Source organism: Pristiophorus japonicus, chromosome 1, assembly GCF_044704955.1.
Source record: "Pristiophorus japonicus isolate sPriJap1 chromosome 1, sPriJap1.hap1, whole genome shotgun sequence".
NCBI classification, from domain to species: domain Eukaryota; kingdom Metazoa; phylum Chordata; class Chondrichthyes; family Pristiophoridae; genus Pristiophorus; species Pristiophorus japonicus.
In genome coordinates this window covers 98,277,349-98,302,136 of record NC_091977.1, presented here as the reverse complement: position 1 = coordinate 98,302,136, position 24,788 = coordinate 98,277,349, and the positions used below count along the sequence as shown (strand labels likewise).

Below are 24,788 nucleotides of genomic sequence, written 5' to 3'. Positions count from 1 at the left end.
CTCCCACAACTACCTGGATTACACTTCCTCCCATCCCGCTTCCTGTAAGGACTCTATTCCATTCTCCCAGTTTCTCTGTCTCCGACGTATGTGTTCTGACAATGTCACCTTCCACACTAGTGTTTCCGATATGTCTTCCTTTTTCCTCAACCAAGGATTCCCCTCTACAGTGGTTGACATGGCCCTCGACCGTATCCGTTCTATTTCCCATACTTCTAATACTTATGCACTTATTCCTTCCTCTCCCTCCCAGAACCATGATAGGGTTCCCCTTGTCCTCACCTTTCACTCCGCCAGCCTCCACATTCAACGGATCATCCTCTGCCACTTCCACTGTTGTGTCCTTACACACTACTAAAAAATCCACACGAGACACATTCTGCAGAAAAAGTCACTCTGTGACCTAACCTTTAATCAAACCTGTGACCAAAAAGTGCTGAAGGTGGGTTGAGCTTCCCCTTTTATACCTGAAAGACCAGGCTAGGAGTGTCTCCCACAAGTTCACCCACTGTGGTCAAGGTGTGCATTTCTTAGGTGTATATAGTATGCAGTGTTGTTACATGAAGGTTACAGTTACATGAAGGTTACATACATGACATCACCTCCGCCCCCACGTCTTCTGGGGTCAAAGGTTAATTCTTTCGAGCGGTCGATGCTCTCTTGTGGAGCGCCGCAGTTGGGGCTCTGGTTGTTGAGCCTTGGCATGCGTCTCTGTCCTCTGTGGTGATTCCAGCTCATCCGGGCTGGCCGCAGGGACTGTGCAAGCTGCTGAAAGTTCTTATTGCTCATTCACTGGCGGTGGTGTGGGCAGCATCTCATGATCTTCCTCAGGTTCCTCAGTGTCCATGCTGAACCTTTTTTTTACTTGGTCCAGGTGCTTGCGGCATATCTGTCCATTGTTAAGTCTAACCACTATGACCCTATTCCCTTCTTTGCCAATTATAGTACCCTCAAGCCACTTGGGCCCCAAAGCGTGATTAAGAACAAATACAGGATCATCGATTTCTATACATCTCCCTTTCGAGTTACGGTCATGGTACTCATTTTGGGACTGGCGGTTGCCCTCAACAATGTCTGACGGGACTGGATGAATGAGGGACAGCCGAGTTTTAAGTGTACGTTTCATGAGTAGTTCTGCAGGCGGGACTCCCATGAGCGAATGCGGTCAGGACCTATAGGCCAGCAGGAGGCGCGATAGGTGGCATTGAAGGGAGGGTCCTTGAATCTGGAGCATGCCTTGTTTTATGATTTGGGCCGCACGTTCCACCTGGCCATTGGAGGCCGGCTTGAACGGTGCTGGCCTGACATGTTTGATGCCATTACCCGACATGAACTCCCGGAATTCATAGCTAGTGAAACATGGGCCGTTGTCGCTAACCAGGATGTCCGGCAAGCCGTGGGTCGCAAAGACCGCACGCAGACTCTCCACAGTGGTGGATGTCGTGCACGAATTCAATATGAAGCACTCGATCCATTTCGAGTACGCATCAACAACAATGAGGAACATTTTTCCCATGAACGGGCCCGCGTAGTCTACGTGAATATGTGACCATGGCCTGGTGGGCCACGGCCACGGGCTGAGTGGGGCCTCCCTGGGGGCATTGCCCAGCTGGGCACACGTCGTGCACCTACGAACTCAATGTTCCAGGTCTGAGTCAATTCCCGGCCACCATACATGTGACCGGGCAATGGCCTTCATTAGCATGATGCCTGGGTGCTCGCTATGGAGTTCCCTGATGAATGCTTCCCTTCATTCTTGGGCATGACTACCCGGCTACCCCATAGAAGGCAGTCGGCTTGGATGGAATGCTCATCCATCCGTCTGTGGAATGGTCTGACCTCCTCAGGGCATGCTCCATGTGCGAGCGCCCAATCCCCAGTCGGGACACATTTCTTAATCAAGGATAGGAGGGGATCTCTGTTGGTCCAGATTTTGATCTGGTGGGCTGTGATGGGGGAGCCTGCGCTGTCAAAAGCATCGACAGCCATGACCATCTCAGCGCTTTGGTCTGCTGCCCCCTCAGTGGTGGCCAGTGGAAGCCAGCTGAGCGCGTCAGCGCAATTTTTGGTGCCTGGCTGGTGCCGTATGGTGCAGTCATACGCAGCCAGCGTGAGAGCCCATCGCTGTATGTAAGCTGGCGCATTGGTATTGACAGCTTTGCTGTCTGACAACAGGGATGTTAACGGCTTGTGTTCCGTTTCTAACTCGTACCTTCTGCCAAAAAGGTACTGGTGCATCTTTTTCACCCCATAGACACATTCGAGTGCTTCCTTTTCAACCATCCCATATCCCCTTTCTGCTTGGGAGAGCGACCTGGAGGCATAAGCCACAGGTTGGAGTTGGCCCTCATCATTATTCTGCTGCAACATGCACCCAACCCCATAGGATGATGCATCACATGTCAAAACCAATTTCTTACAGGGGTTGTACAGGGTCAATAGCTTATTAGAACAAAGCAGGTTCCGCGCCCGATTGAAAGCCCGTTCCTGACATTACCCCCAAAACCAATCGCAACCCTTACGCAGGAGTACGTGTAGTGGCTCCAACAATGTGCTTAAGTTTGGCAGAAAGTTCCCGAAATAGTTCAAGAGTCCCAGAAATGAACGCAACTCCGATGTGTTGCCGGGCCTGTGCGCACGACGAATCGCCTCTGTTTTGGATTTGATAGGCCGGATCCCATCTGCAGCAACCCTCCTGCTCAAATACTCGACCTCTGGGGCCAAAAACACACACTTGGACTTCTTTAGTCGCAGGCCTACCCGGTCCAGTCGGTGTAGCACCTCCTCCAGGTTGTGCAGCTGTTCCTCGGTGTTCCGTGATAAGTATGTCGTCCTGAAATACGATTGTTCCAGGGATGGATTTGAGCAGGCTTTCCATGTTCCTTTGAAAGATAGCGGTTGCTGAAAGAATGCCAAACGGACACCTGTTGTAAACAAATAGCCCCTTGTGCGTAGTGATGGTGGTTAGTAGCTTGGATTCTTCGGCCAGTTCCTGGGTCATGTAGGCTGAAGTGAGGTCCAACTTGGTGAACAGCTTGCCGCCTGCCAGCATGGCAAAAAGATCCTCCGCTCTCGGTCTTGTAATGACATTCAGTTGATAGTGGACCTTGTAGTCGCCACAGATTCTGATCAATGCATTCCGTTTTTAGGACAGGGACGATGGGGCTTGCCCAGTCGCTGAATTCAACAGGCGAAATTATGGCCTCTCTTATCAACCTGTCCAACTCACTCTCAATTTTCTCCCGCATCACATACGGCACAGCTCTGACTTTATGGTGCACTGGTCTGGCGTCCGGGGTGATGCGTATCACAACTTTGGTACCTTTGAAAGTCCAGACACCAGGTTGAAATAGTGACTCAAATTTCTGTAGGACCTGTGAGCATGAACTTCGCTCCACAGATGAAATGGCGTGCACATCCCCTCATTTCCAGTTCATCTCGGCTAGTCAGCTCCTCCCCAAAAGCGTGGGACCATTTCCCGGGACAATCCAGAATGGCAGCCGGTTCTCTGATCCATTATGTGTGAGCACCAACATTGCACTGCCTAGCACTAGGATGATCTCTTTGGTGTACATCCGTAATTGCATGTCAATGCATTCTAGTTTGGGTCTGCTAGCTCTGAGTGGCCATAGTTTCTCGAATTGTTGGACACTCATAAGTGATTGGCTGGCCTCTGTGTCCAGCTCCATGCGTACCGGGATCCCGTTTAATAGGACTTTCATCATCATAGGTGGTGTTTTGGTATATGAGCTGTGGATGTTTGTCACCTGAACCCGCTGAACTTCAGCATCCATTGCTGTGCCCCAAGCATCACCCTGCCTTGCAGACCCCTCTTCTGGTTCATTTGTCTCATAAATTAACCTCGCTGTGGGCTTCCTGCACATTCTGGCTAAATGTCCACTGAAGTTACAATTTCTACAGATGAATTGTTGGAATCTGCAGGTTTTTGCAGCATGTCTGCCCCCGCACCTCCAGCATGAGCTGAGATTGTTGTGAACAAAAGGGCTGTTACCAGGCATTCCTCTCTGATTGTCTCTTTGATTACTCTTGAGCACTCTGTTAGTGGGTGTCAATGGTCCCATCCCGGGACGCATTGTCCACTGTGATGGCGTAAATGTCTGTTCAACCTGCCATTGTCTCTGTTGAGGACCCACTCTAGAGTCTGTTACTGCCTGGGTGGTGTCGAATTGCCCTTGCCTGCCTGCGGGGTTCTGAGTCGCGTTTACTATGTTAACTCCCTGCTTCATCGTCATGTTGGTAGCAGAGTTGCGCACGTATATTATCTTGGTTTCCTCCTCCCCCACCATGAAGGTCTGAGCCATCAACGCCACCGCTTCCAAGGTCAAGGTCAATTAGCTTTCTGAAAATCCCGGCATGCCCAATGCCCTCAATGAAGAAATCCCGTAACATCTCCCCCCTGCAGGCGTCTGTGAACTTACAGAGGCTGGCCAAGCGCCGAAGGTCCGCAACAAAGTCCGGTATGCTCTGTCCTTCCCCACGTCGGTGTGTATAGAATCGGTGTCTGGTCATGTGTATACTGCTCGCCAGTTTGAGGTGCTCACCGATCAGTTTGCTGAGCTCCTCGATGATTTTGTCCGCCAGCTTCTCGGGTGCGAGCAGGTCTTTCATCAGCGCGTACGTCTTAGGTCCACAGCTGGTCAGTAGATGCGCCCTTTGCTTGTCAGCCGCTGCCTCTCCTAGCCAGTCCTTCGTGACAAAGCTCTGCTGGAGCCTCTCAACGAAATTGTCACAGTCCTCACCAACACAATACCATTCCTCTGTGCTACCGGTGGCCATTCTCGTGAGTCGTTGAATCCCATCCTCATCGCCAAAATGTTGTGTCCTTACACACTACTATAAATTCACACTGCAGACAAAGTCACTCTGTGACCTAACCTTTAATCACAGGACCAAGAAGTGCTGAAGGTGGGTGGAGCTTCCCATTTTATACCTGAAAGACCAGGCTAGGAGTGTCTCCCACAAGTTCACCCCCTGTGGTCAAGGTGTGCATTTCTTAGGTGTAAATAGTATGCAGTGTTGTTACATGAAGGTTACAGTTACATGAAGGTTACATACATGACATCCACCACCTCCAGCATGATCCCACAACCAAACACATCTTCCCCTCCCCTCCCCTTTCAGCATTCCAAAGGGACCGCTCCCTCCGTGACACCCTGGTCCACTCCTCAATCACCCTCAACAACCCCTCACTTCCCACGGCACCTTCCTGTGCAAGCGCAGGAGATACAACACCTCCCCTCTTACCTCCTCCCTTCCCACTGTCCAGGCCCAAAACACTTTTTCCAGGTGATACAGCGATTTACTTGTACTTCTTGCAATTTACTACAATATATTCGCTGCTCACAATGCAGTCTTCTGTACATTGGGAGACCAAATGCATATTGGGTGACTGCTTTGCCGAACAGCTCTGATCAGTCTGCAAGTGTGCAGCAAGCACTTCCGGGTGGGCGGCCAGCTTCCAGCGTCCCACCAGGACTTTCAGTGGCAGTTTCGATGGGGCGCAGAGCATTACCACCAGAAGAGGCAAGCCAGTGATCTACGCCGCTGATTATGACACCGGCTTGATTTTTGGCTGCCATCCGACCCTTAGCGCTCCGTAGAGCGCCCTACTGGGACCTGTGAAAGTGGGCGGACCGAGCTGTAGTGGCTGCAGTAATGTCGAACTCACGTAAGTGTGATTGGGTTTTTTAAGGTTTTTTTGCGATTTATGTTGTGGTGGTGTGAGTTATTTATGGGAATGCTTTTGGTGGGTTTTTTTCAGGGTTTTTTGGGCCCCCCAGGCCTCTCTTACAGGGCTCAGAGGCCGGCTGTTTAGCTTGGGATTTTTGCTTGGTCAGCTGGCCGAGCGCCCTAAGAGATGTGTGTAACGCCTCCCTTAGCGCTCCGCCCCACACTCAGGGCCCAGCTGATTAATTTTGCTGACTGAGGCGCAAACTGTTCCTTGGCGCAAACCGCCCCGCCGCCATTACCGCCCCAAAGTGAGCAGAACCGAAAATCCAGCCCAATGTGACTCTGCAATCAATGGTGAGTTGATAAGAGGTGGAATACATAGAAGGCCAGAATCAAAGAACTGGTAGGCACAGCAAGGAACATAGGGCTTCTGTAGGAGGTTGCCCAAGTAGGGTGAGACAACCCATAGAGGGATTTATGGAAGAAGGTAGGCTGGAAATTGGCCTCCTTTGCGCCTCCCGTTAGCGTCTCTGGGGGAGGCGATAACAGGGTGTACCGGCTCTGCAAACCTGCCGTGGAGGTTTGCTGCAGCGGTAACCCCTAGCGCCACGACCACGACCCAGAGATCATGACGTCATCTGGTTGCACAGCCTGCCGGTAGTGTCCCGGATCTGAACTTCGGTTCCGTCCCCTGCAGCATCACTGGGCGTCGACGGCAGCTGCAGGAGGCATTGTGAGGTTGGTTGGGTGCTTGGGGAGCGTTATTTAAAGGTGATGTCGCTCGGGTAAGTAAAACATTTGTTTTCAACCCTTAGGTGATTTTTTTGTCCATTTTGTTGTGCCGTGGTTGATCAGCCCTGCACTCTGTTAGAGCACTTGGGGCTGATTGCCGTGGATCACGGCTGCTGTCGGCGCCCATGGAAGTCTATTTAATGCAGAGTCTGCAGCAATGGCCCTTCCCATTAAGGGAGGGAAGGGACCTCCGATCCCAGAAGTGCTGCACGGAACATTGTGCGGCGGTCTGCTGCTACTGCCCCTCTTGCCTGGTTTAGCGCTCCAAGAGAATTGGTAGTGAGTGATTTAGCGCTCCACTTCCTTTCTGGAGCACTCAACCAGAAGTTCACGTCGGCTTCACTTGTGTAGCGCCCGCTGATACTTTTGGGCTACCCAAACGGGGAGCTATGCAATTTCTTCCCCATGGATCTTAAATTTGATATGTTGGTGTCAGGGAGCCAATGTAGTTCAACGAGAACAGGGTGTTGGATGAGTGGGACTTAGTGTGGGTCGGGATCTGGGCAGTGGAGGTTTGGATGAGTTGGTTTATAGAGGGTGGAGGTTTGGAGTTCTCTTTTATTTCTTGTGTATTTGTTTCTCGTGTATTTACAGAAATTGTTGAATCAAACTAAAGCTCGTACTTAATCGACTCCAAATCAGGTATGCTCAAAAGTATTCCAGAATGTCACCATATTTGAAAGGGAACTCAATCTTCCAAAGCAAAAGGCATGTGGGAGGCCTGTGAGGTGATGGTGGTTAAATACAACCTGAAGGAAGAAAATGAAATGCTTTAACACCACAAGGTAGGAAACAAAAAAGAAGGCCTTAGAAAGGGGAAAGAGGAGTTTTATCAGGGATGAAGGGTTTCAGTTATGAGGAGTAGTTGGAAAAGTTAGCACTGTTCTCCTTGAACAGAGAAGGTTAAGAGGTTTACAAGATGATGAGAGGTTTTGGTAGAGAAGACAGAGAAAAATGATTCCCTCCAGTGAATGGATCAATAACTAGAGGTCATAGACAAAATCATTGACAAAGGAACTAGGGTGGTGAGGGAAGATGAGGAGAATTTTTTTCACTCAGGGAGTTGTCGGGATCTGGAATGCTCGACCTGAAAAGGTGGTGGAAGCTGATTCCATAAATCATTTTAAAAGGGAGTTGGACAGGGACTTGAGGATGTGGAACTTACAGCGGACAAAAAGCGGGGGTGTGAGACTGAGCACTACTGCTCTTTCAAAGAGCCAGCATAGGCACGATGGGCCAAATGGGTCTCCTTCTGTGCTGTAGGTTTCTATAATTCTATGATTCTAATTCAACTGTCAGAAGAAAAGCAAGAGTTTGCATTTATACAATGCTTTCACAACCTCAGGTCATCTCAAAGTGCTTTGCAACCAATGAAATACATTTGAAGTGTAGTCACTGTTGTAATGTAGTCAAGCAAGATGAGTGATTGGAGGAGTTCCTCATCAACTCAAAGTGCTTATGTGCTGGACATTGCCATGTTTATCTTTATAAACAGTAATTATTTATTTGCAGGAAATTATATCTGTATGAGCAAACTTTTCATAAAGGGGAAGCTGGTATCTTTGCGGAAAGTTTTGAATGCAAAGTGGGAGGCATCACCAAGGTAAGTATCTTCTAAATGTATGGCTCTTCTTACAACATATATGTAACTTATAATATCGGAAGTTATATTAATAGGAATATCAAACTGTATAAATGCTATGTGATTTATTATGTGGCACAGTAACCTCATGTGCTTAAATGTTACTACTTTAGGTGAGGGTGGTTCTGAAGGTCTCGACAGACACTCCCAATTATACCTTATTTTCGCTATAGACGAAGCTGGACAATCAAGAGCATCACATCACATTACACCAAGCATTGCACTTACTCTGCTGCTGCCCCAAATGTCCCTCTCTGAAGGTATGCAGACAAATTATATTACACATTTGCTCATTCATAATACCTGAGCTCTATGATGCTGTGACATTGTACACCTTTCTGCAATTCACCTTGCTGCATTGTTAGTACTACATCAGCTACCTTGCGCCTTTCATGCACCAACACAAAGGCTGTGACACATGGGGGCCAAAATCGCCCCTTTCCTTAAGGCCTGTTACCACCGCAAATTGACGGCCACGCTGCGGAGTGGAGTGGCCGCCGACTTTTGGTGGAATGACCGCTGCTAACACAATTACCCTCCCGAGTTTTCCCAGCAGTGCCCCAATCCCCCTCTTACCACTCTGCTGCTGCCGATCCATCTTAAGCGCATCATCACCGTGCGCACCGCCGATCTAACCCCCCGATGGCGACATTCCCCTCAGAAAATCTTCGGCCCACTCAGCGGTGCCAAAACAAGCTTTTTCCCGGTAATCCAGTCAGGCTGTGGCCTTTTACAGCGGTGGTGCGTCTTCCCTTAAAGGGGAGGGCGCATTGCCAGTCCACCATGTCTTTTATTTTATCGTCCGACTGCTATGTCGGCCCAAAAGTTATGTCCCCGGGTTTTGCCGGGCTGCCAATAGGCAGCCTGGTACCCTCTCTTGGGTGTCAGGCGGCTGGCCTGGCCAAAACCCTCCCTGGTGGCCCAGTGGGCCGAAGTTTTGAAATTGTGAAGGCTCTCCCCTTTGTCAAGGGGAGAGCCAAGGTGATGTGGCGCCATGATGATGTCATCGAGGCGGTGACTCTGCTCCGCACCCAATTTCCACCCCTCAGTTGCTATCACCACAACGTCTTTGCCCCTGAGGTATAGTCACCGCCCCCATTAAGACCGACTACCAGATAAAAAAAACAAAGAGCCGAATGTCGCTCAAAAAGTGACCTGAACCACAGCTGAGGTAAAAACCACCAAAACGGGGTGAGAGCACCCCATTTCGGGTGGGGGGCAATTTCTACCGCATGATGTCCTCCAATGTACTGCCTCACCACCATCATGTGGTAGCTCAATTGGAACATTAAAGACAAGTTCGCTGGTTTTGGATTGGCACTTATCATTAAGACAAAGTAACTAGCCTTCAAAATCTCTGCAGTGTGTTTTATAATACAGCTCCCCAAGAAGAACATTCTATATAACTGGGGTGAAGTTATTTAGCCCAGAATTTGAGAAGACGGCAGTGTTACCATTATCTGTGTTTAGTTCGATTACTTACAATTCCTTCAGGGTCTACCAGGAGAAGATGTTTAGCCTGGCCATTATGCATGCCTGTTAATACATAGGATCCAGGGTTGGTCGTACTTTTTCTGACAAGGAAGTCACCATCACTTGTCAGGAGTTGCTCTGCGTCCTTTCTGCTCATTTCTCCGTGATACCATGGTTCCTCCTTTATACATTCTGTCACTGTATCTGTGGTTGTCCTAGATAAATGAGGGCTGTCACACGGAACAGACAAAGTTTTGTTTGAAAACTGCCCACCTGTTTGATGCTTCAAGGCATCTTCAAAGGGTTCTGGTTACAGTGGAAACAAGAAAGAAACATAACATTAGGTTATCCATTGGGCAGTTTTCCTCCATCAGTGTGCACTTCCTCATATTTGCTCTCCAAGCCTATCTGTGGTTGTCTAGAGATAAACTCAAACAAAAAAACCTTATGAAAGTAAGCTCAAAAGATAGAATGGATTTGACCTTTTCTGTATTGGGAGCTAAAAACATGTGATAACAAGGGAACCAATCCGCGTCATCCACAAACAATGTTTAAAAATTCTTCTGGTTGATACCTATAACAACATTATAACTGCATTCATGAAGATTTCCTTTGGTTGGTATTTCTATTAACTAGACAAGATTTTTTTAAAAGTAGGCACAATGTTGTTACATTTAGTGACCAGAGGAATTCTAACCCCGCATGTGTTATGCCACAGACTGTGGTGTATCAGCAACCATTCTATGATTCTATGATTACAATGAGAAGCCATTGTACTTGTCCCACTTAAGGTGAAATTCTCACTATTGAGGATAATAAATTAAGGCCTAGAAATTGCTGACCATAGCGCCACCCATTTGCACCATTATCCTAGTGAAAAATGCCGGCCACCACTCTAACGCCCTTCTCTGGCTTGGGACAGGGTGGCTGCCATTTTGGTGAGAGCCATGGCGCTGCCGATAACAACCCTGACCCTGGAGATGCAAACGGGAAGAGAGTGACGTCAGTTGGTTTGCAACACCTATTTAACGTCACACTCTGCGAACTTGGACCTTAGCACAGAGTTTAGCACTGGGTCTTATGCTTGCTCTGAAAAGTGAGCTTTCAGCAGACTGAGCTGTAAGCACTTCTTAAAGGGAAACACACATCTTTCAGGTAAGTTTGCATTAAGCTTTTGGACTGGATTTTTTTGATTTTATTGAAGTAGTGGCTTGGTGCATGTTAAAAGTTTTTTAAGTGTGCAGAGAGTTCTAGACTGCTGCTGGATTCATGCAAGGCCTCGGATGGTAAAAGAAAACCTCTGAGAAGACAGAAAATGCTGGAAATAATCAGCAGGTCAGGCAGTTTCCTTGGAGAGAGAAACAGAATTCATGTTGCAAGTCGAGAAGCTGCTTGACCTGCTGAATATTTCTAGCATTTTATGCTTTTATTTCAGATTTAAAGCATCTGCTCGCAGAGGGAAGATGAAGATGCAGAATAGGAAGAAGCAGAAGAGGAGGAAGCTGAAGAGGAAGATGCAGAAGAGGAAAACGCTGAAGAGGAGGAAGCAAAAGAAAGGATACAACTCAGGCAGCCCCTTTCCGGCTGGGATATCCAGGATGGAATCATCGACCTGACGTACCAGTGACCACAACCCTATTCGCCTTTCAATATTTGTCGCACACCTCTGTTACTGGCCATCACAGTGTCCTCTTGGCCACAATGTTGAAATACAAGCCACCACAAAACAATCATTCCAATCCAGCTTTATACATCTATCGACAATAAGCCAACATCAAGAAATCAACTAATCACCCTTAGTGACTGTCTGTGTGTGCCTTTGCCTATCCTACCGATGTCACACAGTGCAACCCCAGTGGCGGCAGCATGGCTGGTGGAAGGTTCCTGACTTTCAGTGGGAGACACTGCAAATGGCCCAATTGGTCGACATTGAGAAGCTGCTGGCTGGGAGTGTCAAATCGAGTGACGGTCTTCACCTTCACTCTCCTCTCCCTCTTCTTGGTCAACCACTGGCTCGGCAGGCTGCATTTCTTGGGTGTGTGAAATGAGGAAGCAATAAGGGTGGAATTGTGGTGAAGGGAGGGTGGGAAAGCAAGAGGTGTATGCCAAAAGGAGGATAACGTATGAGGATACCGGCATCCTGTATCCTTTCAGCTTCGCTGCTGGCCAAGGGCTCAGCCATACCCCTGCCAAGAATGGCCAGCACCATCTCCTCCAAGAGTGTGAGGTGAAGCTAGGAATGGGAAGTGTGCCTCATGTTTGATACATATTGTTGGTAGGTGAGTGATTGGGTGGGGGTGGGGGGCTGTGTGGGGAGTTGTACATTGAGATGTGTGTCAAGGTAGTGGTGCATTTGGTAGGAGACTACTTTTAATGATGCATTCCCTGATCTTGAAGCTTCTTTGGGCACTGGAGCCAGGTTGTAGGGGCGACACTGCTGGCAGTGACGACCTTGGTGATCTGATCCTACATCGCTCTTTCTGGAGGGCCTACTGGCCCCTTTGGGTAGAGGACCTCTCTTGCAGTGTTGACCTCCTGCACAAAGCTGGATCGACGATGCTGAGAATGACGTGAATAGCACATTGAGTGAGTTGGTCTTACCGCAAGTAAAGGGTCCACAGCCAGATAGGGAATGGAAGACCAACAGGAAGAGCAGTGCAAGGAAGGTAGTGCAGGGATCCCCTGCGGTCATCCCCCTGCAAAACAGATACACCGCTTTGAGTACTGTTGAGGGGGATGACTCATCAGGGGAGGGCAGCAGCAGCCAAGTTCATGGCACTGTGGCTGGCTCTGCTGCACAGGAGGGCAGGAAAAAGAGTGGGAGAGCGATAGTGATAGGGGATTCAATTGTAAGGGGAATAGATAGACGTTTCTGCGGCCGCAACCGAGACTCCAGGATGGTATGTTGCCTCCCTGGTGCAAGGGTCAAGGATGTCTTGGAGCAGGTGCAGGACATTCTGAAAAGGGAGGGTGAACAGCCAGTTGTCGTGGTGCACATTGGTACCAACGATACAGGTAAAAAAAGAGATGAGGTCCTACAAGACGAATTTAAGGAGCTAGGAGCTAAATTAAAAAGTAGGACCTCAAAAGTAGTAATCTCGGGATTGCTACCAGTGCCACGTGCTAGTCAGAGTAGGAATCGCAGGATAGCTTAGATGAATATGTGGCTTGAGCAGTGGTGCAGCAGGGAGGGATTCAAATTCCTGGGGCATTGGAACTGGTTCTGGGGGAGGTGGGACCAGTACAAACCGGACGGTGTTCACCTAGGCAGGACCGGAACCAATGTCCTGGGAGGAGTGTTTGCTAGTGCTGATGGGGAGGAGTTAAACTAATATTGCAGGGGGATGGAAGGGAACCAATGCAGGAGACAGAGGGAAACAAAATTGAGACAGAAGCAAAAGACAGAAAGGAGATGAGTAAAAGTGGAGGGCAGAGAAACCCAAGGCAAAAAACAAAAAGGGCCACTTTGCAACAAAATTCTAAAGGGTCTACGTGCATTAAAAAGGCAAGCCTGAAGGCTCTGTGCCTCAATGCGAGGAGTATTCGGAATAAGGTGGACGAATTAACTGTGCAGATAGCAGTTAACGGATACGATGTGGTTGGCATCACGGAGACATGGCTCCAGGGTGACCAAGGCTGGCAATTCAACATCCAAGGGTATTCAACATTTAGGAAGGATAGACAGAAAGGAAAAGGAGGTGGGGTGACGTTGCTAGTTAAAGAGGAAATTAATGCAATTGTAAGGAAAGACATTAGCTTGGATGATGTGGAATCGGTATGGGAAGAGCTACGGAATACCAAGGGGTAGAAAACGCTAGTGGGAGTTGTGTACAGACCTCCAAACAGTGGTAGTGATGTTGGGGGGGCATCAAACAGGAAATTAGGGGTGCATGCAATAAAGGTGCAGCAGTTATCATGGGTGACTTTAATATGCATATAGATTGGGCTAACCAAACTGGAAACAATACAGTGGAGGAGGATTTCCTGGAGTGCATAAGGGATGGTTTTCTAGACCAATATGTCGAGGAACCAACTAGGGGGGAGGCCATCTTAGACTGGGTGTTGTGTAATGAGAGAGGATTAATAAGCAATCTCGTTGTGCGAGGCCCCTTGGGGAAGAGTGACCATAATATGGTGGAGTTCTACATTAGGATGGAGAATGAAACAGTTAATTCAGAGACCATGGTCCAGAACTTAAAGAAGGGTAACTTTGAAGATATGAGGCATGAATTGGCTAGGATAGATTGGCAAATGATACTTAAGGGGTTGACAGTGGATGGGCAATGGCAGACATTTAGAGACTGCATGGATGAACTACAACAATTGTACACCCCTGTCTGGCATAAAAATAAAAAAGGGAAGGTGGCTCAACCGTGGCTATCAAGGGAAATCAGGGATAGTATTAAAGCCAAGGAAGTGGCATACAAATTAGCCAGAAATAGCAGTGAACCCGGCAACTGGGAGAAATTTAGAACTCAGCAGAGGAGGACAAAGGATTTGATTAGGGCAGGGAAAATAGAGTATGAGAGGAAGCTCGCAGGGAACATTAAGACGGACTGCAAAAGCTTCTATAGATATGTAAAGAGAAAAAGGTTAGTAAAGACAAACGTAGGTCCCCTGCAGTCAGAATCAGGGGAAGTCATAACTGGGAACAAAGAAATGGCAGACCAATTGAACAAGTACTTTGGTTCGGTATTCACTAAAGAAGACACAAATAACCTTCCGGATATAAAAGGGGTCAGAGGGTCTAGTAAGAAGGAGGAACTGAGGGAAATCCTTATTAGTCGGGAAATTGTGTTGGGGAAATTGATGGAATTGAAGGCCGATAAATCCCCAGGGCCTGATGGACTGCATCCCAGAGTACTTAAGGAGGTGGCCTTGGAAATAGCGGATGCATTGACAGTCATTTTCCAACATTCCATAGACTCTGGATCAGTTCCTATGGAGTGGAGGGTAGCCAATGTAACCCCACTTTTTAAAAAAGGAGGGAGAGAGAAAACAGGGAATTATAGACCGGTCAGCCTGACATCAGTAGTGGGTAAAATGATGGAATCAATTATTAAGGATGCCATAGCAGCACATTTGGAAAGAGGTGACATGATAGGTCTAAGTCAGCATGGATTTGTGAAAGGGAAATCATGCTTGACAAATCTTCTGGAATCTTTTGAGAATGTTTCCAGTAGAGTGGACAAGGGGGAACCAGTTGATGTGGTGTATTTGGACTTTCAGAAGGCTTTCGACAAGGTCCCATACAAGAGATTAATGTGCAAAGTTAAAGCACATGGGATTGGGGGTAGTGTGCTGGTGTGGATTGAGAACTGGTTGGCAGACAGGAAGCAAAGAGTAGGAGTAAATGGGTACTTTTCAGAATGGCAGGCAGTGACTAGTGGGGGTACCGCAAGGTTCTGTGCTGGGGTCCCAGCTGTTTACATTGTACATTAATGATTTGGACGAGGGGATTAAATGTACTATCTCCAAATTTGTGGATGACACTAAGTTGGGTGGCAGTGTGAGCTGCGAGGAGGATGCTATGAGGCTGCAGAGTGACTTGGATAGGTTAGGTGAGTGGGCAAATGCATGGTAGATGAAGTATAATGTGGATAAATGTGAGGTTATCCACTTCGGTGGTAAAAACAGAGAGACAGACTATTATCTGAATGGTGACAGATTTGGAAAAGGGGAGATGCAATGAGACCTGGGTGTCATGGTACATCAGTCATTGAAGGTTGGAATGCAGGTACGACAGGTGGTTAAGAAAGCAAATGGCATGTTGGCCTTCATAGCGAGGGGATTTGAGTACAGGGGCAGGGAGGTGTTACTACAGTTGTACAGGACCTTGGTGAGGCCACACCTGGAGTATTGTGTACAGTTCTGGTCTCCTAACTTGAGGAAGGACATTCTTGCTATTGAGGGAGTGCAGCGAAGGTTCACCGGACTGATTCCCGGAATGGCGGGACTGACATATCAAGAAAGACTGGATCAACTGGGCTTGTATTCACTGGAGTTCAGAAGAATGTGAGGGGATCGCATAGAAACATTTAAAATTCTGATGGGTTTAGACAGGTTAGATGCAGGAAGAATGTTCCCAATGTTGGGGAAGTCCAGAACCAGGGGTCACAATCTAAGGATAAGGGGTAAGCCATTTAGGACCGAGATGAGGAGAAACTTCTTCACCCACAGAATGGTGAACCTGTGGAATTCTCTACCACAGAAAGTTGTTGAGGCCAATTCACTAAATATATTCAAAAAGGAGTTAGATGTCGTCCTTACTACTAGGGGGATCAAGGGGTATGGCGAGAAAGCAGGAATGGGGTACTGAAGTTGCATGTTCAGCTATGAACTCATTGAATGGCAGTGCAGGCTAGAAGGGCTGAATGGCCTACTTCTGCACCTATTTTCTATGTTTCTATGTTTCTATGTTGCATGCAAGATCCTGGGTGCCTCTTCCCTGGCTTGCTAAGCCATTTGTGATAGTGTTGAAGCACTTTTCCCTTTTTTTAGGTTCAGGAGACAATTCAGCTTTAAGAGCTGAAGTCACCCATTTGAGAATTCTTTTCAATGTTAGCTTTTTTTTCAGAAGGCAGTTGAGCTGTAAGGGCTAAAAACTGCCTACTTTTACATGATTATTCTTTTTTTCTTTTCAGAAGACAGTTCCCCTTTAAGATACTGAAGAAAACACAGCCTTGCTTTAAGAGAAGGCTGTTCTTGCTGCAATGATACTTCAGCCATGCTGTATTGTGGCCTCCTGCCGGGGCGAACGCTACCAGAACAGCATTGCATGGTAAGTTTAATGCTGGGCTAATGTTAATTAACCACCAGTGCCAATTCACCGGTCCAGCCAGTGGCAACATTTTCGGTGCCTGCAGTTTTTGGCGATATTGAATTTTTAGCCCTTAATACTTTAAAAGGTCTAGAGATTTGCAAATAATTATACTCACATCTGGCTACAAGTGAGTTGCTAACCATATCTCAATCTAGGTATCATAAGTGAGAAGTGCAAAGTTCAAGTGGTACACATTAGAATCCTCAGAAATGTGTAAATATTTTTGACCTAAAATTCTGGGGGTAGTGAGGGTGTAAAACAGTCAGATCACCTGTAGGAGTGGCACAAAATGGGATGAAACCCACGTCCTCTCAGGTTTCCACTCAGTTTAAACTTTGTCCCAAATTCCTGTCGGGGGGAGTGGGATAATCTATTGCTTTCCCCCTACTTTTTGGGGAAATTCTCAGGGTACCCAGAAACAGCGGAGAAGCTCTCAGAAAATTCCTTGCGAAAGTCTACGTGAACATCAACTCTGATAAAAACATAATTATAATCCAAAACCATACAGTGGGCTAGAAATTGCGCAGTTACCCGTTTGGGACGATAATTTTTCAGGGAGCGCAAAAGTATCGCCAGGCGAAAAAGAGTTTTAGCTCCTGGAAACATCCGCTTTAGCACTCCAAGAGGGAAGTGGAGTGCTAAATCAAGCGCTATCATTTCCCTTAGAGCGCTTACGTGAGTGAGAGGGGCGGTATTGGCAGAGCGCTGAGCTATGTTCCATGTAGTGCTGCCGACATTGGAGGCTCCTTCCCTCGCGTAAAGAGAAGGGCCAATGTTGCTTTGAATCAATCTTCATGTCCAGTGATGCTGCAGGGGGCGGAAGCAAATATTACATCCGGGGCGGTAATGGGGCACTCTGCACCGGATGACGTCACGAACTACGGGGCGCAAAAGAGTGAGGCGGTAAGTGTTAGCGCCAGCGCAAAACCGCTAGGGAAGTTCTTGGGCATTAGTCATTTTGCCCCGCCCGGTTAGTAACCTCTTAGTGCCCCATTACCACTTCCCGTAGGCGCTAACGGGAGACGCAAACTAGGCAAATTTCTCTCCCGATATGTTTGCCTCCTGTTTCTTCCCTTTAATACTTCACCCTAAAAATGGAACGTTCAAGCTTGGACAAAACAGAAAAAGTAGATGTAAAAGAGCCTTTATACCCTTTATGAGGGCCAAACACCTCCATGAACAGCTTGTTCTACCTCTGTAACTCTTACTCCTCTAAAAAGGTTGATACGAAACTATTCCCATTGTGGTCTCTTTAGAATGGGGAAAGGGCAAAAATGGGAGCCCCACAGCAGAAGGCACAATGGTAGATGTTGAAGCAGCTGTCAGCAGCCAAGAGAAAAAAGAACAAAAATGTTTCAGGATAAGCATATTACAAGAGTTTTAACAGTACTTACTGTTGCACCTAAATTCATTTCCACCTTTCACTTAACACCTAACGATGGGAAAATCTATCAGTGGCACCGACTGGCAATGGCGCTGCTCCCGCAGGGTCATTCCGCATGGGGGTCGGAAAGGCAGTCACCGCCAGTCGGTGAGGGGTCAGCGGGAAAATGAGCGGTGCGGTAACCTTTTCCTGTCGCTTCCGGCCCAGAAGCAATTTCGGAAGGGTCGGCCCATCCATCTGCCCCCAGTCGATAAGGCCTCTCCGCTCCATTCCTGCCTCTGAGAGGTGGTAATGGAGCTTATGTAGGGAGGCAATTTTGGTCCCTTAGTGTCTCCAATGGCGAGAATACAGGGTCATAAACTGAGACATTTGGGCTAAAGGGAGAAAACATACCCTGGGAATTCTGCAAAAAAACAGAATACAAGGTAACAACTTGTGATGTGACCATATGGTTTACTGCTCTTCTGCAAACTCTTAGGAATAGCTGAATATCCATAAATTTGATTGGAGAAAGGCCCCTCGCAATCCCTGAATGATTGATTGAGAGAAGAAGGAAAAAATCCTACATTGGATAAAACATGTCAACAAAGGGACGGCCCAGGTTTTTTTGGGGTATAGAACAGTGCTACAAAAGGACATTGGCTTACTGCTGCAGTCGAGGGCAACCTGGTCAAAGTTAAAGAGCCACGTCTAGCCATCGCCGAATCGACCACTCGCTGGTGTTAGCTCGTGTGAGTTTTTGCTTATGATCACTTAAGTTTTAAGTATAGGAATAGATCTGTGCATGCTTATTACTAATGGTACTATTAGATGCTTTCTTGTAATCTTTTGTTGATTTTAAGTGAAGAGAACTTATTCTAAAAATCTTTGTTTTGAATTGTCTGTTCCACAAATCCGAACTCTATAAACTGTTGGACGGGGTGGGAGGGAATCCCACATACCCTACACTACCTAGTCTGACCTACATGTGACCAGGTAATTGATTCTTAAAGCTTTCAGGATAACTAGGGATGAGTAATTGGATATCACTCACATCTCACAAATAAAAAAGTGCTCAAAACTGTAAGGATTCAGGACAGAACTTAGCTATGGTTAAGAACAAGGGACACAAGATCAAACAAGCAAAAGTTAACTTTAGGATTGCTATCAGTAGACTCTTCTTCACACAGAGAGTGATCAATACTTGGAATGGACTTGTGGACATAGTGTTGGTGGCGAAAACTCTGGAATCACTTAAGAAACAATTAGTCACTGCAATGTGGGGAATGTAGGGTTGTTCTGCATGGATAAATTAAGATGGGCTAAATGGCCTTCCTCAGCCATAAGTATCCTATGATCTTGCGAACACAGTTTACAAGTGTGTCACAGTAGTTTGCTGCAACAGCCATTCTGTATTGCAGCTTACGTTTGAGTAAATGAACATGCATCATGCAGATTACTTACGGGCCACTTTTCCAAATGGTCAAGCAACAACAGTAATACAAAAGCAAAATATTGCGGATGCTGGAAATCTGAAATAAAAACAGAAAATGCTGGAAATACTCAGCAGGTCAGGCAGCATCTGTGGAGAGAGAAATAGAGTTAAACATTTCAGGTCAATGACCTTTCGTCAAAACTGGAAAAAGTTAGAGATTGTCATGTATGTACATGCTGTTTGTAGCCAGCAGATGGTGTCATTGTTGGAGGCCACTGAGCAGCCGCACATGATGCTGCTCTGGTATAAAAGGCCAGCAGTTTTGTGCCAAATAAAGCAGAAGCAAGTTGTACCTTGCTTAATTAAACAGTACTCAGTTTGAACCTTTATTGCAAACATAACAGAGATATTGTGTGTTTTAAGCAAGTACAGAGGCAGGAAAGGTGGAGCAAAGGAAAGAACAAAAGGAAAGGTCTGTGATAGGGTGGAACGCAGGAAAGATTAAATGACAAAAGGGATGTTGATGCAAGGCCAAAGGAGATGGTAATGGGACATGCAAAGAAACAAAACTCTGGTTCCACCTGGACCCTTCCCTCTGGCCTTTGACCCTCGCTAGACCTTTTCATTGGGAATTGCCGGCAGGACATCAGCTGTCTCAATTTCTCGGCTTCCTCACTCACTCCAACCTACCTCCCTCTGAACTTGCTGTACTCCATTCTCTCAGATCCAACCCCAACATTGTCATTAAACCTGCTGACAAGGGTGGTGCTGCTGTTGTTTGGAGAACCTACCTCTACCTTGCAAAGGCTGGTCGGCATTTCACTGACACATCCTCCAACTTTTCCCCTGGACCACGACCCCGCCACCGACCATCAAACACCGTTTCCAAGTCTGTCACTGATCTCATCTCCTCTGGAAATCTTCCCTCCACAGCCTCCAACCTCATAGTCTCCCACCATAAGCCGACTGACTCCCAAAGCTACCTTAACTACACTTCCTCCCACCTCGCTTCCTGTAATGACTCTATTCCATTCTCCCAGTTTCTCTGTCTCTGCCACATCTGTTTCGATGATGCCACCTTCCATGCCGGTGCTTCTGATATGTCTTTCTTTTTCCTCAACCGAGGATTCCCCTCTACCGTGGTTGACAGGGCCCTCAACCGTGTCTGTTCCATTTCCCGCAGTTGTGCTCTCACCCCTTCCCAGAACCATAATAAGATTCCTCTTGTCCTCACCTTGCACTTCACCAGGCTCCACATTCAACAAATTATCCTCCGCCATTTCCGCCATATCCAGCGTGATCCCACCACCAAATATATCTTCCCCTCCCCTCCCCTTTCAGCATTCCGAAGGGACAGCTCCCTCGGTGATACCCTGGTCTACTCCTCTAAAACTTCCAACTCTCCTTCACACGGCACCTTCCCGTGCAAGCACAGGAGATACACCTGCCCTTTAACCTCCTCCCCTCCCACCGTCCAGGGTCCCAAATACTCCTTTCAGGTGAAACAGCGATTTACTTGTACTTCTTTCAATTTAGTATACTGTATTCGCTACTCACGATGCAGTGTCCTGTACATTGGGGAAACCAAATGCAAATTTGGTGACTGCTTTGTGGAACACCTCTGTTCAGTCTGCAAGTGTGACCCCGAGCTTCCAGTCACCTGTCACTTTAATTCTCCGTCCCACTCCCAGTCTGACCTCTCTGTCCTCAGCTTCCTACACTGTTCCAATGAAGCTCAACGTAAGCTTGAGGAACAGCACCCCATCATTCTATTGGGCACTTTATAGCCTTCTGGACTCAACATTGAGTTAAAAAATTTCAGATCATAACCTCTGCCCCCAATTTTTCAGACGGCAGCTGTTGTTGATGATTCTGATATTCCCATTTACACCTCCTCTACCCATCCTTTATTTCTTTGCTTGTCCCATTACCATCTCCTTTTGCCTTGCACCATCATTCCTTTTGTCATTTAATCTCTCCTAATTTCCACCACATCACAGACCTTCCCTTTTGTTCTTTCCTCTCCTCCCTGCTTTACCCTGTCTCTGCACTCGCTTAAAACCTTTTATATCTCTAACTTCTTCCAAATTCTGACAAAAGGTCACCAACCTGAAACGTTGGGCTGGATTTTGGGCTTTTTGGATTTTGGGCGTTAATCGGGGTTGGGTATTAAAATTAGCGTCTGAAAATAGCTTGCGCCTTCGACTGCAAGTTTCGGTGTAAACGTAAGTTGGAGGAGCGTTGGTGTTAAGTCAAGCATTGCACAATGGATTTTGTGCACCCGAGCCAAAACTTGCTTCGTTAAAGGAGGCAGCCATTTTGCCATGTGCAGTGAATTTTTTTTTTTCCGGGCGCAAGCGCTAATGCAGGAGCGGGAGCTTCCTGCGCGCATGTGCATATAAACCGCCCCACTTCAGACACTTCTGCAGAGATGGAGAAGCAGGAAGGAAGGCAGCGTGCCAGGCACTTCTGTAATGAGGCGAGTGAGGCCTTAGTCCACACAGTGGAGAGGAGGTGGTCCTCACTCCATCTAGCTGGGGGAGCCAGACCACTCCCACCTGTATTTAAGAGGCTGTCGAGGGACATAGCACAAGAGGTCTCTGCCGCAGACACTGTGCCCAGAACTGGGACACAATGTAGAAAAAAGTTTAACAACCTTACCAGATTGGTCAGGATGACTATCATTCACATTTATGTATGCCTCCTTTTCTTCTAAAATGAATCTCACACACTATGTGAAGTCTTTCATGCATGTGGTATCTTTCTAAAGTCTTGCTGTCTGTGGGGTGGGTTTCACAATACATAAGAAAGATGAAGGCTTATTTCTGCACCCATTGCCTTCTAACGATCGATGCACATGAACTCACTAATTCACATCCTTCCTCACAATACTCTCCCACTGCTGCTATGGCTTTCAGAACGATCACCTACAACCCTATGTTACATCCCTCTAATCTCCTAACAATCACTCACAAAGCTCATGCAACATCCAGACAGATTGAACAGAAGCCATTAGAACATTCACACAGTGTCACCTATTGTACTATGGTAGGCATATGTATCACAACAGGAAAGAAACCCTTTCTGAACCTTACCTATTTTTCTCTTTGCAGTCGAAGCACTCCCACAACAGGAGGGAGCAGCTGTGCACAGGTAGGTGGACGCCTCAGATACTGGAGCTGAATGATGTTGAGGAACGGGTGTCGGCCCTCATTGGAATAGCAGCTCGGGCAGTTGCCGGGGCCGATGCTGAACCCCCTTCGGGTAGTGAGGATATGTAAATGGATAGGGCATCTGAAGAGACTGCATTGAGAAGTATAACAAAATGGCGGCGGGCCTTCAAATGAACATGTGCAATGCCACCTTCCTCATGTCACCCTGCCCCCTCCCCTGCTGTTAACCACACGTATGTGTTTTTGTGCTTGCAGAAGATCAGCTACAATCGCCCCAGCCTTCCCGGGACGCATCAAGCTCAGGCCATGGTGGTGATGACGAGGCTGCGGACACAACCAACATCACTGAGCCGCAGAGCTCACCAGTTGCCCCTTTTCAACATTCCTCATTTGCCGACGAAGAGATTTTTGAGGGTTTTGTGTCTTTGGAGGCTCCTGCCCCACTCAAGTGCAGCAACACAGTGCGAGAAGGCAATCTCGCAGACCAGCTCTCTGGAGGGTGAGTCGGCAAAGTCGGTGTGCTCAGCGACGGGCAGACATGGGATTGGACTTGGTGGAAATATCCAGGGGAAAACACAGGCATGCACAGTGAGCTTATGGATGCATTGGGATGGATCCCAGAGAGCATCGACAAGTTTACTGCGACTGTTGCAGAGGCGTCACGGATTGTCAATGCAACTCATTGAGTTGACTCCAGTGAGGCCATCATTGCCTACACACTGAGGCTGGTGGCCTCGAGCAGCGACAGTGGCATTCCAGAGTGTGGGGCATGTGCCCTTGATCATGTCGCAGCATCGGGCGCATCGCAGGCACAAGATACACTTCAGCTTGTTGATGTGATGGGGTCGATGACTGCTGCCATCCACTCTGCATTCCCCACTGTCCAACTGGGAAGGGACGGTGCCGAAGCAGACCAGCAAGTTGTGGAGACACATCGTGCCCAGGATGCTGGAGCCCAGCCCTGCCGGAGAGTTAGTGGCTCCCAAGAAATGGAAGGTGCTGTCGTTCCTCAGGCTGACAGCAATCTGACTCCCAGCACTAACTCACCAACCATGCACCATACACAGTTGACACCCCAGCCACCAGTGACTGCTTCCGCTGATGATGAGATGCAGCAGTCTGTAGCCAGGCCTTCCAGGCCAAGTGCTGGTCCGGGGCATCCTCAGACGCCATCTGCATTGTCTGCTCCCCAACACAGCAGTCCTCTAGCAGCTTTGCTGTAGGCACTGAGGCCACATTGAGGAGGAGTAGCAGGCATGGGAGGGGGCTGATGGGAAGGGGGAAAAGTGTGGCGAAGAGCCATTAAGGGCTAGTGCAAGTTTGAGCTCATACATTTATGTAGAATTGTTCACATTGTAAATATTTGTGTGTTAAGAAATGGGTTAATTTGCATTGACTTGCTGCAGGAAGCAGTTTTGTGTTTAGTTAGTTTTGGTTTAATCAGTGTATCATTTGTGGGGGGGGGCATTGTTCATTATTGATGTTTATAAAAATGTTTCTTGGACCTTTGCCATTGGTGTCTTTGTGTCTCATTTCAGAATTCAGTGTAGATGAGCAGTCATGGTGGCACAGAGTCGCGAGTCAAACCTGCAACCGCATCTTCCCCATTCAAGCAAAGATGAGTTGGCTACGTAAGGCTCTTGCTGCGGCCGTGTCTCCACACTGCCACCTCTGTGATTGTGGTGTCTCCGCAATGGGTTCCTCACCAGCCTCGTCTTACTCGTCCTCCTCCTCCTGAGGTGGTCCTGCAATCCCCACTGGCAATGCCTGGCACCTCGTGATGATTAAGTTGTGGAGCATGCAGCACACCACAATGGCCTAGAAATCCCGGTCGGCTGCTTCCCGCGGGTGATCAACTGAAATAGGGAAAAAAGATGTGCACTTACCCTGAACCTGCTGTGCCCACGAGACATCCCGGTCCTGAGGTCTCCACTTATTGCGCGTTGGAGCGCGTGCGCGTCGAGACGTTCGTAGAGCTCGCGCTGCAGTCACGTGGCTCTGGACAGCCAATCAAAGTATAGTATTTTCTCATTCTTAATAATGGGAATTCCATAAGTAGGCGTTCCCATTAGGAATTCCCATTATTAAGAATGAGAAAACCCCCCAACACCCAAAACACTAATAAAAAATAAAAAATACACCACATATTTAAATTAAATTAAAGTTATTTATGTTTTATAAAAAATATATTTTTCCGATTTTTAAAATGTTTTTTTAATTATGGTTTAAAATAAACTTACCGTAGTGGGGATGGTTTTTAACAATAAAATGTATTTTTTAAATTTAATTTTATTATGTTTTTGTATGTTTTAATACTCTTACGCCCATAAAAGTAGACTATGTGCCTGCTTTTATCAGGCGCAAGAGTTTTCAAGACATTTTCGAGGCAAGATACA

At 47.4% G+C, this 24,788-nt stretch overlaps 1 protein-coding gene and 1 long non-coding RNA gene across 2 annotated transcripts in view; one reads left to right on the top strand and one right to left on the bottom strand.

The window, feature by feature from the left end:
• The window catches only part of shc3 (SHC (Src homology 2 domain containing) transforming protein 3), a 367,957-nt gene that overhangs the window by 3,559 nt on the left and 339,610 nt on the right, over positions 1-24,788 (bottom strand). Inside the window, exon 11 of the mRNA XM_070860095.1 lies at positions 9,609-9,904. Within this exon, the coding sequence (XP_070716196.1) occupies positions 9,609-9,904 (296 nt within the window). The remainder of the gene's footprint in view (positions 1-9,608; positions 9,905-24,788) is intronic.
• LOC139228801 (uncharacterized) lies at positions 16,316-23,850 on the top strand. The gene is made up of 4 exons (XR_011587628.1): positions 16,316-16,379; positions 18,284-18,536; positions 22,333-22,372; positions 22,648-23,850. It is a non-coding gene; the product is annotated as an uncharacterized lncRNA (long non-coding RNA).